The 18,061-nt window shown below is 53.7% G+C and overlaps 2 protein-coding genes across 6 annotated transcripts; one reads left to right on the top strand and one right to left on the bottom strand.

The window, feature by feature from the left end:
- The first annotated feature begins 90 nt into the window (after positions 1-90).
- TTC31 (tetratricopeptide repeat domain 31) lies at positions 91-8,372 on the top strand. 5 transcript variants are annotated; one of them, XM_086700783.1, is made up of 13 exons: positions 91-265; positions 423-511; positions 3,495-3,597; positions 3,718-3,956; positions 4,129-4,212; positions 4,951-5,007; positions 5,104-5,184; positions 5,298-5,492; positions 5,739-5,790; positions 5,882-5,972; positions 6,061-6,202; positions 6,418-6,519; positions 6,799-8,372. In XM_086700783.1, exons 1-13 carry the CDS (start codon positions 226-228, stop codon positions 7,087-7,089), a joined length of 1,566 nt encoding a protein of 521 aa, XP_086556909.1. In that variant the 5' UTR covers positions 91-225; the 3' UTR covers positions 7,090-8,372. The 5 variants fall into 5 exon arrangements, with proteins under 5 accessions (XP_086556909.1, XP_086556908.1, XP_086556910.1 ...); XM_086700782.1 differs by having other exon boundaries at positions 6,796-8,372; XM_086700785.1 differs by lacking the exon at positions 3,495-3,597 and having other exon boundaries at positions 215-265; positions 6,796-8,372.
- A 3,510-nt stretch (positions 8,373-11,882) lies between these two features.
- On the bottom strand, positions 11,883-13,946 carry LBX2 (ladybird homeobox 2). Its single transcript, XM_025932567.2, has 2 exons — positions 13,702-13,946; positions 11,883-12,441 (listed from the first exon to the last, which is right to left on the bottom strand). Exons 1-2 carry the CDS (start codon positions 13,904-13,906, stop codon positions 12,065-12,067), a joined length of 582 nt encoding a protein of 193 aa, XP_025788352.1. The 5' UTR covers positions 13,907-13,946; the 3' UTR covers positions 11,883-12,064.
- Between the last annotated feature and the right edge of the window lie 4,115 nt (positions 13,947-18,061).

Here is an 18,061-nt window from a genome sequence, read left to right as displayed (position 1 = left end):
ACTTCCCCGCACAGCCCAACGCCCGCTGCCGCCGGGACTCCGCCCTGTCCCAGGAGCCGTCATTTCTCGCCCGGGAGCCGCCGGGACCGTCTTGGACTCTCTCGCGCTCCGTAATCGGAGGCTTCTGCCCGTAACAAAGATGGCAGTTTACTCTGTCCTACTCCGCCCTTCGGCGGATATCAAGTACCAGATCACCTTTCACTTTCGGGTTACTGTTGTTGAGAGATGGCGCCGATTCCGAAGACTGTGGGGCGGATAAAGCTAGGTAAGCAGGTGTGACAAGACAGGAGAGGGTCCAGGAGGGTAGGGCAGCCCCACTTGGGTCTGTTTTCAGTAGGGTCTTGGGCTTCACGCGGTGGGCGTAGGGCTCCGGCCCATCCAACCTGAACCCCGTGACGCGCCGTTGCTTTCCTTTACCATAGACTGTCCTCTGCGGTCTGGCTGTCCGCTGGAGGTCGCTGCTGTCCCCAAACTCTGCAAGGAATTCGGTCCTGAAGACTACGGCGCAGAGGTAAAAGGGACTCCTAGCTCTTCCTCGTCCGGTTTATCTTGGTCACGCCTCTTTCCAACCAGCTGTGCTGAGCCCCGCCTATGCCGGGCGATGCCCTGGGCTCTGAGGGCTCCGTGGAGCCTGGAGGAGCGCGTGACAAATGGAGGGCGTGGGGCCCCGGGAACCACGCTGCCTAGATAAGTGCTGGACGTGGGCGGGATTGAGTTGACAACGGTTTCTGAGTTGAGGATTTGGGAAGTGGGTGGTAGTTCCTTAGGATAAGATATTACGAACGGAGGGAGGAGTGTGAGCAAAGACGCCGAGGCAAGGAAAAGTTTAGAGGACTTCACCGAAGTGGGACTTGAGTGGTTTGGTTGGAACCGTAAGAAATGCAGTGGGAAAGAAGGAAGAGAGAGGCTTGAAAGGCTTTGTCTGGCACAGGGGCTTGGGTGTCCTCAAGTAGGTGATAGGGTTATTGAGGGAAGGACAGGATCAGATTTAGGAGCCCTGAGAATCTGTGTCTCCAGTTGCTTCCTGGGGCTCTCCAAAACCTCAAACTCAACAAGTCTAGAAGTTAACTCATCATCTTTGCAAATTGGTTCCTTTTCCTCTAATCTTAATTTTGGTTAGCAACACGAACTGACATCCAGTTGCTTACAGCATAAATCTGAGAATCATTGTACATAATCCTCCCTTTCCTTTACCTCACACATGAAATCACTAAAATCCACTTTGGAAGTGTCTCTTGACTCAAGCGCATCGTTTCCATTCCTGCTCCCACTGCCACGGCCTTAGTTCAAGAACTCATTCTCTATGGCCTATGGCCTGCTAACTAAACATTCCACCCCTAGACTCATCTTCTCCAGTGCTGTTTCACTTGAGCACTCCACTCCCATCACTGACAAGACGAAGTCCAAACTCACTGGGTCACAAAGGTTCTTCAGACCCAGCTTCTGACTGCATCTCTATTAGAATAGTCTCCTCACCAGTCTCTCTGCTTTTGCTCATTCAGCACACATATTGAACACCAGCTATATACCAGGCACTGTTGTAGGCACTGGAAAGACAGCAGTAAACCAAACAGACAAAATTCCTTTTTTTCAATGAATTAGAAGCATCTAGTGGAGGCAACCAATCAACAAATAAACAATATAGTATGCCAAATATGAAAAGTGCAAAGAAAAATAAAGCAAGAAGGACAGGGGGTGCTGAGTGGAGTTGAGAGCTTCTCTTTTTAAAGGAAGTGGTCAGAGAAGGCCTCCTGGAAAAGGTTTAAGAAGAGATCTGAAGGGGTGAGCCATTCACTGGGGAAAGAGCATTCCAGGGAGAGGAAGTAACAAGTACAAAAGCCTGAGATGAGAGCACACTTGGTGTGTTGTAGGAACTTCAGAGGAGACCACTGGCCACTGTAGGTTGAGGTAGGACAAGAAGGTAGGAGATGATTCATGGAGGACTGAGTTGCTAGATTGTGTTCAGCAATGTGAATTAAGAGAGTAGCATAGACTGTGCTTTGGGGAGAAATAGAAGATCAAGGTAATCATTTTTTGTTTTTAAAGATGGCTAGAGTGGGCCAGTTAGAAGTTGAAACAAACCCACCAGGCAATTGAGTTTGAAAATAAAATAAGTATTGCTAAAAGTGCTAAATGAAGATGCTGTGAAGTCAGGACAATCTTCTGATGGAAACCCTGGCTCTAAAACTGCTTAGAAAGTTGACTATACCTCAGTGATCTGAAGTCCTTCCTGTGCATTAGTTTAGCACATTGGAGTTTCACGTAACTTCTAAGTTTCTCAGTCAGTGGGCCACCACCTAGTCAGGGGTGTGCTCTGTTTAGGCCTGATTAGGCCACACAGGAACAAGATGACTCCTGTTCTCCCCTAAAGCTGACAGTAACTGGGGAAATGATTCTCATAAGAACCCCAGAACATAACGGACCAGGTCTTGAAGAGTCTTCTCTCATCTTGTGAATGATGAAGCCAAGGTTCAGAGAGGTTATATGACTTGTTCACAATCAAACAACCGGGCAGTGCAGAGCCAGAACTAAGATGCAAGCAGTTTCATTTCATGACAGTGTTCTTTCCAGTTCCATGCTTCTTGCCAATTGAGAGAGCAATAAAAAGCAGTGAATAATAAGGTTCTAAATTGTATAACACAGAGCATGTGAGTATAGCTTTGTTGAGTGAAGGCAGAGATTATTGGAGATGAAGAGGTCTGGGAAGGCTTTGAGGGCAGATGGAATTTGAACTGGGCCTTGAAGGTGAGACAAGATGTGATGAGAAGCTCACAGCCAGGATCGGGGGACAGTTGGGAGGAAGATCCTGGAAGGGATCTGATAGCAGAGGGATGAAAGCAGCCAAGCAGTGGAGAATTACAGAGAAGATTGGAAAGGTCAGCCAGGGAGTGTTGCAGAAGGCTCCGAATCTCAGGCTGAGGAGCTAGACTCAGTCCTGCCTAGTGGGAGGATTACTGGGGGGGACAGTAATCCTGGGGAATTGACAGTGGGGAATTACTGGAAGTTAGTTGCTGAGTAGGGAAGTAACTGCTGAGAGCTTGGTTTGAGGGGAAGCAAATGAAGTGCAGGGGAGAGGCCAGCCAGGAACTGCTGCTCTCATTCAGGCATGCGGTAGCTCCCGAGTAGGTTATATGGGGTTGCTCATATTCAGGGATTTGACAAGGGACATGGCTGGAAGAGCAGGTAGGAGGGTTCCGTTTCTGGGGCCTCAGTGTGGCTGATGTGGTGGCAGGTCAAGGGGAGGAGATCTTGTATGATGGAGAAGGCTGGACTGAAAGGCCTCACAGAACCCTTGGGAAGCAGGAGAGTAGTGATACCAGGAAAACCAGAGCAGTGTGTCTTAAGGTGCTGAGTGGGGAGAGGTCAGCCAATAAGGTTCTCCAGGCTGGGTGGCTGGTTTGTGGTGGCCACGGTGGAGGGGTCAATCCAGCCAAGCCCCTCGTTCTCTCCTAGAGCTCCCCCCAATACCAGCCTCCCTCCCCTCCCCCTCCCAGGACATAGTGGATTTTCTTCGACGGCTTGTGGAGAGTGATCCCCAGGGCCTGCACCGGATCCATGTGGATGGGAGCAGCAGGCGGCTGCAGCTGTGGCACCATGGTGGGGCGTGCAGGGGCCGGGCCCAGGGATCGAGGCTGGTACCCTGGGGAGGGCTGGCCCTCAGATACTCCTTTCTCTCATGTTCCTTTTTCTTTCCCTTTTCCTTATCCCTCCTGACAGATTACCTCCTGGACCATTTCTGTGATGAGGCTAAAACACCTGGACAGAGTGACAGAGACAAAGGGGCTGAGGGACTGGGCACTTACTGTGGTCTCCGAAAGTCCTTCCTGTATCCTCCCCAAGGGTTTGAGCCCTGTGAGCCCTGCCCTCATAGCCCCTCTGCCTCTGCATCTGCCTCCGGTGGCTCAGACAGCCTACTTGAGGTGGCCATGCCCCAGAAGCTCCTGCTGACTGAAGAGGTGAGACGGTCAACAAGGGGCTTCACCTCCCCCAGGGCTCCTCCAACTGCCATATTCCCATATATGTATTTTCCCCTAATCTGGACCTTTCAAGCTCCTTCCATACTGCTGGCCTCCCTTTGGTTTTCTTGTTCTCTTTCTCTTTTCCCGTCACCTGCCTTTCCTTCTCCAGGAAGCCAACCACCTGGCTGAGGAGCTGGTGGCTGAGGAGGAGCGCCTGAAACAGAAAGCAGAGAAGAAACGACTCAAGAAGAAGGTGGCTGGAAGGCAGAAGGAGTGGGAACCTGGAGGGATTTGGAAGAGGGAAAGAGGGAAGCTTTGTGAGAACAGGAAAGAACCCAAGGTGGTCTGTAGTAGACCCTCTTGCCAGAGGGGGGCCAAGGAGCTCAGAGCCCAGAGGTGGAAGGTCTCGTGGAAGCCCTATGATGTGGTGGTTCTGGAGTCACACTGTACCGGCCGGGTTGGAATCTGCCTCTTTCTTACTGTGAGACCTCTGCCTGGTGACTCTCGTGTCTGCTTGCTCACTTGTAAAATGAGGATGACACAAAACCTACCTACCTCCTGGAGGTAGCCATTAGATGAGAGTGTATACAAAGCTCTTAACCCAGTACATGTCATATAACCTCTGGTACACGTGAAGAATTGGTTTCAAGATACAAATTGCGTGCGCGCGTGCGTGCGTGCGTGCGTGCGTGTGTGTGTGTGTGTGTGTATTTACATAGAAGGTTCAGGGGCACTTGGGTGGCTCAGTGGGTTAAGCCTCTGACTTCAGCTCAGGTCATGATCTCACGGTTCATGAGTTCAAGCCCCGCATCCAGCTCTGTGCTGATAGCTCAGAGCCTGGAGCCTGCTTCGGATTCTGTGTCTCCCTCTCTCTCTGCCCCTTCCCTGCTCATGCTGTGTCTCTCTCTCTCTCAAAAATAAAATAGATATTTTAAAAATGAAAAAAAACATAGAATTTTCAAATAATACATCATCGTCATTATCATTGCAGCGTCAAAAGGATCGCAGGCGACAGGAACGCTTGGAGCAGGAGGGTGGGGAGCCCAAGGTGAGTGTCTATAGGCAGGAATGAGGAGCACTCAGTGCTAGGAGGGTGGGAGCTGAAAAGGCAGCTCAGGGTGATCCCTGTCTGCCTTCCCTCCAGCTCAAGGCCACCCCAGATAGAGATGGGAGCCCTCCATCTAGCCCTGGGAACCCTGCTCAGGGACAGTGTGGTGAGGAAGAGGTGAGAGCCCCCTTCCTTCCCTTCTTGGTCTCTGCCCACTCCCACCTATCCCTCCACCTACTCCAGGACATACTTCATCCCCATCCCCTCCTAACTCTCCTTTCTGCTCACAGGACTTACTGGATCTATCTAGCACTTTCGTGTCTCTGGCTTTGCGCAAGGTTGGGGATTGGCCCCCCGGTGCCCGCAGAGACAAGGGACTGAGCCAGGAGCCCCGAGGCAAAAGTCTGGGCCCCCAAGAGAAGATGGGCCAGGAGGAAGGGAGCCCTCCAATAGAAGAAAGGCCCAGGCAGACCCCTAAGGCAGAGGTGAGGTGACCAGTAGAAGGACTTCTCTGGCTCTAGAATCAAGAGACCTGGGGTCCAGTTCCATCACCGACACCCTGACCCTAGTTTCCTCTGCAGGAAGGTAGGGCTGATACCATCTTGCAGAACTGTCATAAAAATTACATAAATTGGGTGATGCTGACTGCAATATTTATTGTTTGAACAAAGGAGAAAGATTTGGGGAGGCTGAGGTCTCAAGTCCCACTTGACTTTGCTCCCCATCCTTAGGCATCTCCAGGACTACCGGCAGCTGCCTTACAGCAGAGCCAGGAGCTGGCAAGTGAGATTATCTCTCTCCTTCTTTTCCCCTCCTCACCCTCCCCTCTCTGGGTTAGCCCCATCTGAACCTTCCTGCCTTCTCTCCTCCCCAGAGCTGGGTACCACCTTGGCCCAAAATGGTTTCTACCACAAGGCTGTGTTTCTTTTTACCGAGGCCTTGAAGCTCAACCCTCGGGATCATCGGTGAGTAGGGGCTTAGCCTCTGTGCTCGGAGGTCAGGACAAGGCAAAGTGTTGAGGATCCAGACTTTTGGCCACTTTGTCTTTATCAGGTTATTTGGAAACCGCTCTTTCTGCCATGAACGGCTGGGTCAACCAATGTGGGCCCTGGCTGATGCCCAGGTGGCCCTTACTCTGCAACCTGGCTGGCCCCGAGGCCTCTTCCGCCTGGGCAAGGCCTTGATGGGACTGCAGGTAATGGGTCTGAGATTGGAAGCAAAGGAGGAATTTGGGTGGGATGCGGTGGGGATTGGGTCTACACTGCATTTTCTAGGAAAGCTCCTAGTACCACAGTGTCACAGTCTTAGTGGTACAAGAGGCCTAGGCGAGTTTGAGAAAGGGGCAGTTTTAATTTCATTTACCCCCTTGATACCTAAGCTTTGCTCTTTCTAATCCCTCTGGGACCAAAGCGTTTTGAAGAGGCAGCTGCTGTGTTCCAGGAGACTCTGAGAGGCGGCTCCCAGCCTGACGCAGCCCGGGAGCTCCACTCTTGCCTTCTGCACCTCGCCCTGGTAAGGGAACCTGCCCACTGTCATGCTGAGGGGGCAGCAGGAGAAATGGCTGGCATTTCCACAGTGGGCCCTGCTCCCTTCTGCCTCAGACAGATAGTGGGGGCAGGAATGGGCGGGAATGGGTGGGAATGGGCGGGAATGACCTCTCCTTTGCCCAATAGTCTCAACTCCTCCAACTGCTAGAAGATTCCCCGGGGTTTGCATTTGGGAAGTCCCTTAACACTGAAGTCCACTGAAAAGGAGTATCTACAGGTGCCCCTTCCTTTCCCTTCTCAGCAGAATCAGCGAGGAGGAATCCGGGTGCCACATCTGACAACTGGGTTCCCGCAACCATTTTCCCATGCTGAGCCGGGCACCACAGGCCTCCCGTCTGTCAGTCGCCCTCCAAGCACCGCTCCAAGAGCTCCTGGCCTTCTGTCTCTACCCTTGCGTTTTCCCCCATGTCATCTGAGCCACCCCAACTGGACCCTGCCCCAAATTCAGACTAGAAGACCGCACCCTCTCCAGGACCCCTCAAAGGGCTCTGGTGTGCTAGGACTTGGGCCCCAGCATCTACCTCAAGCCAGATGACAGAGGACCTGTCCCTCATAGGACAAGGCCATGTGTGTATCCCACAGTTCACTGCATATTTTGAGACCTTGTACTCTAAAACCATAATTAAAGACACCCCTGGTTGTCATTCCTTTTGCCACAGAGACCGGATGACAGAAAGGAGCCCCATGACCACTGAAACAACCTTTCTTTGGTTTTAAAGCAGATGGCTTCCTCTGGGAGCAGTAAGGAAAAATAAAACCCACCAAGGCTAAGGAGGGAACTGTACAAAAGTTAGGTTTTCAGACTATGACAGACCCCACAGGGAGCATATGGGGCTTGCTCTGCTTCTTGGCCCCGAGGGACTCATTCACCAACCAGAGCTCTATGCTCAGGAACAGGGCCACGATGATGAATGAGGCCTGAGTCCCACCCTTCACCTTGATAGAGGCTCACATCTTCCTGAGCCCAGCTCTTACCCTGTTTCTTCTAGCCCCAGCCACTCATGCCTTGTTTTCTGTCATTTGGTGCACATTCTGACCTCTCCTTTGCCCAATAGTCTCAACTCCTCCAACTGCTAGAAGATTCACTGGGGTTTGCATTTGGGAAGTCCCTCACCAGCTCCTGCTTGGAGTTGGCAGGGTTCATAACATCACATCTTCCCACTGCTGACTGTCCTGCTGATGAGGCGTCAGCAAGCACCCAGGGAGCTGCTACCTTGGCCATGCTCTTTTTCTGTTCCAGCACTGGGTATTGTAATGAGCCTTTCCCCATGTGAATTTATGCAGTTTTCCCACCAAGAGTTACTGCCCCCCAAAGAAGGCCATAATTCCCTACTTCTTGTGTAAGAATCAAGGTCTTTTGGTTCTCTAAGATCCTGGCAGCTGCCCCTGGCTGCTTCCTCCCTAGCCTTGCCTGGAACTCTCAGCTCATTGAAATATGGATCTGTGGGGGACTTTTAAGCCTTCCAGAATGCCTTGCCTGGGAGAACCATTTGCCAGGATAAATGATTCTTGCTGCCTTATGGTCTTGCTCAACAGCATTCACACCTGTATAGGAGGTGTTGAAACACACCTTCTTTCTACAGGGCTTTCCCAAATTCTTTTTGTTTATTGAGCAGGCTCCTTGAATATATCAGAATGAAGTCTGCCATTGCTAGCTGGGTCACCTTGGGTCATCTGCCTCAGTTCCCTCATCTGTAAAATGGGGGCAGTCCCTACCCCACAGGGCTTTTGTGAGGAGTGGAAGTAAAAGTGTGAGAAAATACCTACAAAGTGCCTGGTACATAAAGGGTGTTAAATAAACTGATTTTTTATCTGCAACTGTCCTACATAATCATGATTCCCATAGTGGCAAGAGATGAGTATGAGTAAGTACACTGCTGCTTATTTCACAAAATACAGAGTTCCTGGGACTGTGGTTCTCCCAAGTGTAGTCCCTGAACCAGCAGGGACTTGTTGCAAATATACATTCTCAGGCCCCACCCTATACCTTTTCAATCAGAAAGTGCAACAGCAGGGCTCAGCCATTAGTATTTCATTAAGCCCTCCAGGTGATCGACCCTAATGCCCAAGCACTATTTTTTTTTATTTTATTTTTTTATTTTTTTTTTTATTTTAAAAAAAAAATTTTTTTTTCAACGTTTATTTATTTTTGGGACAGAGAGAGACAGAGCATGAATGGGGGAGGGGCAGAGAGAGAGGGAGACACAGAATCGGAAACAGGCTCCAGGCTCTGAGCTGTCGGCACAGAGCCCGATGCGGGGCTCGAACTCACGGACCGCGAGATCGTGACCTGGCTGAAGTCGGACGCTCAACCGACTGCGCCACCCAGGCGCCCCGCACTATTTTTTTTTTAATTTTTTTTAACATTTATTTATTTTTGAGACACACAGAGAGAGAGAGAGAGAGCATGAACAGGGGAGGGTCAGAGAAGGAGGGAGACACAGAATCTGAAACAGGCTCCAGGCTCTGAGCTGTCAGCACAGAGCCCGACGCGGGGCTTGAACTCACGGACCACAAGATCATGACCTGAGCCGAAGTCGGCCGCTTAACCAACTGAGCCACCCAGGCGCCCCAACCCAAGCACTATTCTAGCACCCGGCGGGGGAGATACCATCCAGAGGCCATTTTGGTGGGAGAGATTTCAGTTTTGTTCATCCAAGGCTTGATTATGAGAGGTGGAAGCACTGGGCTAGAATTTAAGAGGACACAAGTGGAGGGGGATCACGGCTCAGAGCCAATTAACTTGACACAATCATACTTCCTAACAAGAATTATTTGCTCTGAGAATTCTTTGCTCGTGCCTAGTTGGGGAGAGGTGGTTGTGTTTGCTTGAAAGGGGATTCTATTATGGTGACTTCATAAGAGGCCTGCTCATCTGGCTTTGTTCAGGGCAGCAGAGGGGTACTTCTCTGCTTTGGGGATTCCTCCAGGGTTCCTCAAAGAATGGGCAGCCGCCATTGCTGTGTGGTATCTGCTTTCAGGCTGATTTGGCTCCTTGCTCTTCCAGCCTCTCGAAGAAATATCCCCTCCCCAGTATCTCTTGACCTATCCTGGACTTGAACCTTCTCTAAGAACCACAGGACTCCTGACCCCTTATCCCCATTTTGCCCCACACTCACCCTGCTAACGGGTAGGGTTCCAACACAGCAGTCTGAGTTCTGAGTCCCTGGGGTTGGAAAGCACAGTGACCAACCATCCCGGTTTTCCTGGGACTAAAGGATTTCCTGGAGTATGGGACTTTCAGTGTTAAAACTGGGAAAGTCCTGGGCAAATGGGAATGAGTTGGTCACTCTAAAGTCTCCAAAGAGGCAGCCTTAGGAAGGGGATGAAGGCCCTGAACAGGAACCAGGGAAGTTATGTGTGTGTGTTGCACATGTGTACTGAAAGGGCAACACAGGTGCAAAGAACACTTTTTGTACGTAATGGCTGACAAGTTCTTAGCTCCACACCAGTAGTCATTATTTCTGCCCATGATGCCATTTTTCTTCCAGTTACCCAGGTTTGTGAGGCTGTCACAGATTCATGCAATCTTCGGTCATTGGGATAATCAAACAGATTCCTTTTTCATTACAGCGCCCCCCGCCACCACCACGTCTGGCCCCGAATTCTCTCGGCTCTTACCTTCTGCAGTGGCCAGAGATACGCTCCTTCTTCAGGTCCCTGCCAGTTACTGGTCCGCCCTACACTTGCAGCCAGATTGGCCTGCTCTAACATTGCTGTCACGTCTCTCCTCTCTAAAACCTTCAAGGACTATGCTTTATCTATAGTAGAATCCCAAAACTGCTACCTTTGGCCCTTTCTCCCCGGCTTTCTTTGTAAACCATTTTCTTCTTTCAGTTAGGCCCAGTCACAGTTATGGGGACAGAACATGCAGTGGTCAAAAGCATGAGCCCCTGAGTCAAACAAGCAGGTTAGTGCCAGCCCTACCACTTACAAGCTCCATGACATTACTACATCTTCTTGGGCTTCTGTGATTCAGTCTCCTTACACTTAAAGTGAAATTAAAATCTGGGGCACCTGCGTGGCTCAGCTGGTTAAGCATCTGACTCCAGCTCAGGTCAGGATCTTATGGCTCGTGAGTTCAAGTCCCACGAGTCCCACGTGGGCCTCTGTGCTGACAGCTCAGAGTCTGGATCCTGCTTCAGATTCTGGGTCTCCCTCTCTCTCTGCCCCTCCCCTGTTCATACTCTGTCCCTCTCTCGAAAATAAATATTAAAAAAAAATTTAATGAAATTAAAATTTCATTATCTTTGGGATTACTGTGAAGATTAATCCATGCACATCACTTGAATTATGTTCAATAAGCGGTAGTTATTGTCCAACAGTGCCAGGTTCCCTTCTGCCTTCCAGCATTGTTCAGTCTCCCTGAAATATTCTCTCCTGGGACCTCCACTTGCAACCGAGGCCCTAGCTGACTCCCCTTGAATCCTGGATGGATCATTCTCAGAACATTCTTGAGAATGAGTTGTGGCATCTGGGCAGAAGCATGGAAAGCCTGAGGAGGGAGGAAGGACAGACACGGAGAGAGGGGAGCCAGGAAAGAACCTAAGCATGGTCTTCTGAAGATCTGAAGTGATGGCCCTGCATAGGCATAGGCCTCTTACCTTCTCATCATATTGCCAGAGGGTGATTAATTACCAGTGGAATAAATTAATTTCAGAAATGTCCGCTGGTGGGGGTAGGCTATTGACTCCACCCGCCAAGGTCCCCATGCAGCTACTCCAGCCTCCACCTCCGCGGCCAGACTCAGCCTCCCCACCCTCCTGCCAAGGCCACTATCCTGGGGGGAACATTTCCTGCCCAAGTGTGGGGCAGAGGTCCCAGAAGTAGGGTTGTGCCCCTTCTCCCCACCGCTTTCACTTAGCTTGTGTTTCAGCATGGGGTTCTTTCAGCAGAAGTGAGGGAATGGTCTGAAGCCCATTAACAAATGACCTCAGGGTGGGGAAAGGGTAGGATCAGGCACAACTTTGTCACTTTGGAGCAGCCCAGAGGTTAGCTGCAAGGTCTTGGAGGAGGCGGGTCAAAGGCCTGCTGGAGTCCAGCGACTAAAGGCAGTCAGTAGGGGTAGGTCGCCCGCAGCTACGTGTCCCTCAGCTCGAAGTCTCCAGAGTGCCGTCCGGCTGACATGCACTGGCTCTGAAGGCTGGCAGGATACCTAGGCCCAAATCCTGACCTAGTGCTTCTTGCTTTGTGAAACGGGTATAATTATATCACCGAATAGACTTGCTATGAGGTTTGAAGGAGACATCGCGTTTAAAGCGCTCAGCCAAGCGCGGAATCTGCACAACAATCGGCAGATTTTGCTCTTACTGCTCTGGGGCGCCAAGATTGAGGCGTCGAGCGACTGAGTCTCCATTTTATTCTCAACAATTGGGAAAAGTGAGTGTCTGGACTGTGAGCCAGAGGAGGCCAGATCCACACCCTCCCTCCACCCTAGTACCCAGGGCGCGGAGCACGGAGGCAAGGGGTCGGGGATCCAGGTGCCCAGGGCGGCGGCGGCTTTGCCTTCATTAGTCCACCTTTATCTCCTCTTCTGACAGGTGGGGCCCGGAGTCAGGCCGGCCAGGGACGGGGCGTGGGGTGCCGTCAGGCAGCGAGAGGCGGCACTGAACTTCGGGGGACAGCGTGCGCAACGAGGCCACGTCGGCGCGCATCTCCTCCACGTCGCGCTTGAGCTTGGCTCGCCGGTTCTGGAACCACGTGACAACCTGTGCGTTGGCCAAGCCGAGCCTCGCCGCCAGCCGGTCGCGCTCGGAAGGCGCCAGGTACTTCTGGAAGACGAAGCGTCGCTCCAGCTCCAGCACCTGCTGCGCAGTGAACGCCGTGCGTGACTTTCGCCGTCTGCGGCCAGCCTGGCCAGGGCCCAGAGCACTCGGGGCGGCGCGGCCTGCGGGGATATGGCGGGGGTCAGTCTTAGCCTGCAGGAATCAGGCATCCGCTCAAAGGAGAAGCTGTGGGGGGGGCTCAAGCCGGGGTGGGGGAGGCGGAGCGAGAAGGCGGACAGGAGCCTGAACCGTGGTCCCTTACCAAACGGGGGTTCAGGCCGAATTGGGAGTGGGGGGCATAAAGTGGAACGGGCCACTTGGGTATGGGAAGCAGCAGGCTGAGGGCATTTTGAGGAGGTGAGGGAGTAGGAAGAGGGCGAGACTGGCCAAAGGAGACTTGGCAGGGCGTCAGGCAATCTGGGGAGGGATCTTTGAGGCCCTCCGGAGCCCCGGGATAAGTGGGCTTGTAGGTTGGGCCCGGCATCCGAGGCCGGGCGACCATGGTCAAAATAGGACAGCCGGGCGCCTGGGTGGCTAAGTCGGTTGAGCATCCGACTTCAGCTCAGGTCATGGTCTCATGGTCCATGAGTTCGAGCCCCGTGTCAGGCTCTGTGCTGACAGCTCAAAGCCTGGAGCCTGCCTCCGATTCTGTGTCTCCTTCTCTCTCTGCCCCTCCCCTGCTCACACTCTGTCTCTCTCAAAAAATAAACATTAAAAAAATAATAGGGACAGCCCGGGGCAGCCCTGTGTGATGAATGTAATACGACTCTGATCATGCCCTTCTAAAGACTCTCAGGTTATGATGAGCACTCTTGTTTTACGCTTTTTTTAGTGACACGGGAACCTCCTCCTCGAGCCCAAAAGGAGGTAGTGGGGGTTCAAAGTGTAAGGAGAGGCGAAGTCCGTAATCCCCGACCCTTGCCGCCCCAAAGACCTTCTGTTCCTGTCCCCTTTCCTGAAGAGAACGGCGTGGAGCGGAGCTAGGTCACCCGGAGAGACCGAGCCTCGCCTCCCAGCACTTTGTGGACCGCCCATGCCCTAGCTCACTGTTCACAGCCTCGGGCTCAGGCCTTTTGTCTCCATCTCGCCGGCCTTTCGGTGTCGCGATTGCCCCGCCTACAGCGAACGGACCAACGGGTCACTCAGTTCTCGACAGATTGGCCCTCCCCCTCGGCGCTGGCGGCCTCCAAGGAGCCGCCGCGGAGCCTGGGAACTAACGGAGGGTAGGTGAGGATTGGGATATGGAAGTCCCAGCACGTGGGCTGAGGACAGAGGGCAGATTAGGGTGGGGGCCATTGTGAACGAAGGGTCGAGACCGGGACCTGAAGGAGAGAGATGGGGAGAAGGCCAAGTCAAAGTGCGCGACCTTGCCTGCGCTATACCTTCAGAGGGCTCCGGAGCGTGCCAGTCAAATCCGCGGAAAGTTTTACTAGTCAGCTCCTCCAGCGCGCACAGAGGCGACGTGGGATCAGGACTCGACTCTGGAAGCTGGGACGTAGAGGGTCCTCGGGGGATCAGGCGCGGGCCTAGGATGTCGGCGATGCTGAATAATGTCCGGGGTGTCCGGGGCTCTGGTCCCGAGTTCATGGCCGACGGGGCTGTGGCGGTCCCGCCGCCGGCTGCGCTGGGCCCCAGACCGCGGCTCCCTATCTGGGCCCCCAGCTTCGGACCCGCCCCCCGCGCTGGGCCCAAGCCCCTTGTGCCCCTCCTCCTGCGCCCCCAACCCCCATCCCGGGGCCGCGGTGGGTCTGGAGCTTGTAGATGTCCCCGCAGCTGTATTTCTAACAGGGTGGGGAGGCGCGGAGAGCAGACCAGGAACAACCTGCCATACCCGGCCGCCGAGCTGTTCCGCGCGGCAGGGCATGGCCCCGTACACGCTCTGACTGGACCCTTCCTGGACGGCCCGCAGATTCTGTGTACCATCGACTCCCCGCCTAGCCGCTGCTCTGGCTCATAAACCAGTCGGCAATAAATTGCTTCCCCTTGCCCCAACGGATGGGATTTGCAGAATTCCGAGGAGGGAGATCAGACCTGACCGTTCTAGGATCTCTGATCCCTCCTAAAAAGGATCTTGGTCTCCTGACCTAGCCCCCTCGTCCGCGCCCCACCCCTGCAGAACCCTCTTGAAGAGGTCCCGGCGGCTGGAAGTTATTAGAGTGGCGCGAGGGGCCTGGGGGAACTCAAGACTTGGAAGGACCTGGCCTGGCGGAATTTCTGCAACCGGGAATAATGGGGATGCGATGCGGAAGCAAAAACAGGTGAGTGGATCCACCAGCTCTCTGGCTGGACCCGGGCTTAGAGGCCCTGAGAAAGTCAAAGCACATGGAGAAGTGGAATAGACCGCGGCCTCGGGAAAGAAGACACAGCAAATCCGGAGCTATCGCTACTGCCCCCACCCAGGGGTCTTGGCCAGGGAAGACTGGCCTCCGCGGAGGCCTATCAGTCGATCTGTCTTTGCCTCCATATTAAGCTCCTGTGGTTCAGGTAGGGTTCCCCAGCCTCCAAAGCCCAGAAACCACCCTGTAGAGCAGCAATGGAAAGGGCCACTGGTCAGTCCCCATAGAAAAGTGACTTGCAGGTCAGACTTCATGGACCCAACCAGATCCTGGGACAGAAACCCCTGCCAGCTCGGGGATTTCCCTGAGGTCTGGGTCCCTAAGGTCCCTAAGGTCTGGGATATTCATTCCTATTTTATTTGTGTCCTTTCTTTCTTTTCTCCCACACCTATTCCAGGCCTGGGCTCACACCTGAGTGAGCGCCCTACAGCTGTCCTTTGTAGGAAGAAGGCAGCTCTGGAACAGTGGTTGCTCCACCAGTGGAGGCCCAACAAGGCAAGGGGATTCACAGCCCAGAGGCAGAGAAGCCCCACCACTCCTGAGGAGCTCACCGTTCCTGAGGAACTTGCTTCTATGGGATTCTTCAAGTTTCTTCCCACAGTGCCAAGAAGTCCCTCTTGGGGTGTCCATTATGTCACCTTCTCTGTAGACCTCTGCACCTCTCACCATTTGTGCGAAGATCCTCTGTGCCTATTCCCTGGGGCAAGTGGAGCCTGCCGTTGAGGTGCCCTAAACAGAGCTTGAGAGACCTAAGGCCCCTGGGCCAAAGATAATGGGGGTGAGGAACCCTCACCTGGCCGGAGGCACTAACCTGGCCTCCCAAAGATGGAGAAACACAGGGTCTTCTTGGTAATGAGTTCCCTCCAGTGACCCCTCCCATCCCCCAGACACACAGAGACACTGGCATAGTACCCTCACGGCAGCCTGAGCAACACAGCCCAATGGCCCACTGATTGGTCTAAGAACAGAGCTAGGCCACAGCAGAACACTGAGATGCCTCAGGATCTTGTTAACTGGTTATTAATGGTAGGAGGCGGAGGGAGGCCAAGAGAGAACCTCATGGCTGGAGGCCCCCGTCCTCTGAACCATGCTGGTGGTTTGACTTAATCTGCTTTTATTTTTTTATGTTTATTTATTTTTGAGAGACAGAGAGACACACATGAAAAGGGGAGGGGCAGAGAGAGAGGGAGACACAGAATCCAAAGCAGGCTCCAGGCTCTGAGCTGTCAGCACAGAGCCTGACATGGGGCTCAAACTCACAAACTGTGAGATCATGACCTGAGCTGAAGTCTGACAGTTAACTGAGCCACCCAGGTGGCCCAGACTTAATCTGCTTTTAAAGAGAGTCCCAGGAAGCTGCAGGAACTGCCTAGCTCATGTCCCATGCCTGTCACCAAACAGACACTACAACCCTCCTCTGTGTAGCTTTTATGTCATCTCTTCCTCTGCTCTCAATTACTAGTATGTTTGTGAGGAGTGCCCTCTCTCCTGAAGGGCATTTGCCCTTTCCATCCCTCCCACCTATCTACCCCCCCTGCAAACTGCAACCAGGCTCAGGTAATGGGGTTCGATGACAGTGGGGTTAGGAGGTCCCCATTTGGGGGATGAAAGAGAAGGCGAGACTAGTAAAGGGAGGAGGCCGCTGACAGCAGAGCCCTAAGGCTGTCCCAGCGGCCAGGGACTAGTCCAGACAAGGGGGGGGGGCACAGGAGGGGACTTCTCCAGCAATGCCTCTGGAACCTGAGCTGGGGAGAAACCCGATCCCCATGTTGGGGGGAGGGTAGGAGGAGGGTGAATGATTAATGAGGGAGATTAAGAGATTAAACTTGGGTTCTGGGCTGGATGGGAAGGGGGTGCTGCATCAGTTGTCTTGTAGCCTTCACCCCCCATATACCCTCCACCCCCAAGGCCCAACCCTTCCTGTCCTGGACCTTCACAGAGTGATCCACAGACAGGCACCTTTCCGCAGCCCCCCTCCCCCGTTCTGATAGTCTTCCTTTCTCAGCATTCTCCAGCAACCCCTCATGTCTCCCACCTCCACGGATTCCCCTTATTGTCCTTTCAGACATTTGGGGTCCTCTGCTCCTCCTCCTTGTAGAGATCCCCACATTCCGACTTTCACTCCCTGGGGAAGGAGCCTCCATTCTCCTTTAAGGATGCTTTCTCACACCTCTGCGCATCATCTCTTTTCAGATTTCCCTTTCCTCGTCGTCCCTACCTTATCTCTCATTCCGTGACACTGCACCTCTCACCCACATTGCCCATCTCAGCCTCCCATCTAGCGGGTTCCTTTACCCAGCCCTCCACCCCCCAGATTGTTGCCTCTCTTGGCACAATCTTAGTTGTTCAATAAACAACCTTTAGTTTCCGAATTTCCCTCTCCACGCACTCCTTTGAATCCTGTGATTGGGGATCCTCCGAACAACCCCCTCAGGGCAGTGGACGGATGAGGGCCAGTCCCGGAGAGGTGCCTGCCCGCCCCTTTCCACCCTTAGGGAAGTCCGTTAGTGAGAGGGGGGTGGGCGTTGAGGGAGGAAACTCGCGGCCGAGGGGCGAGGGGCGGAGCGGCAGTCCGTCTCGCACACTTCAAGGGTTGTTTTCTCTTTCAGAAAACGTTGTTGAATGAACCGACTCGGACACTTCCACTTTAGTTTCGTTTCTTCTAGGGCCTTGCTTGGGTCCGTGAGCCCTTTCTGGCCCTTTCCGCCGGCTCATAAAGAGCTCTGGGGGCGTGCGAGCCGAGCTGGGGGAGCGGCGGGACACACACACACACACGCACACCGAGAAGTGTGCTTCATTACCAGTGAAGTACCTTTTCCCTCCTTTCCCGCCCACCCCGGGCCGGGGACAGACTGCCCGGGCTAAGAGGGACCTGTTCTCTCCTGTGCCAAGGGCGGGCGCAAAGCTCGGTGCTCCCTTCCCCCAGGTGAGAGTGGACCGCGGAAACGGAAGCGGCAGGGGCAATGGCCGGCTGGGCCCTGCCCGTGAGTACCGATGCCCCCGCTCCCTCCCACCACCGGAAGCACAGCGAGGTCAAGGGCGCCCGGGAGTGGGCCGGCTGCGCGCTGGGACTGCCCTGCGGCCGCCTCTTTGAAGACAAGGAGCTCGTTCTGGGTCGCGCAGCCCAAGAGAACCCTGGGCTTGATTCTGCACCCCCACCCCTCACCCCGTGGCGCAGATCGTGACCTGAGGGGCACAGGGTCTGTGTGGCGCAGAGCCCGCAGCTGGCCTGCATCAGCCACCTCGGGAGACTCACCACAGCTGCCTCTGCCACCACCGCTGACAGACAAAAAGAAGGTTCTGCTGGGCCCCTGGCGAGGCCGCCACTGGTCCGCCATCCCAGATCCTGTCCTGAGCACCTTCTACTGCTCCTTGGCCTCAAACCATGCCTTGTCAAAAGCCTCAT

The sequence above is a fragment of the Puma concolor genome, chromosome A3 (assembly GCF_028749965.1).
Source record: "Puma concolor isolate L17-30 chromosome A3, mPumCon1.1.hap2, whole genome shotgun sequence".
NCBI lineage: Eukaryota > Metazoa > Chordata > Mammalia > Carnivora > Felidae > Puma > Puma concolor.
The sequence above is the reverse complement of the archived record's forward strand: the minus strand, read 5'-3'. Positions and strand labels throughout refer to the sequence as shown.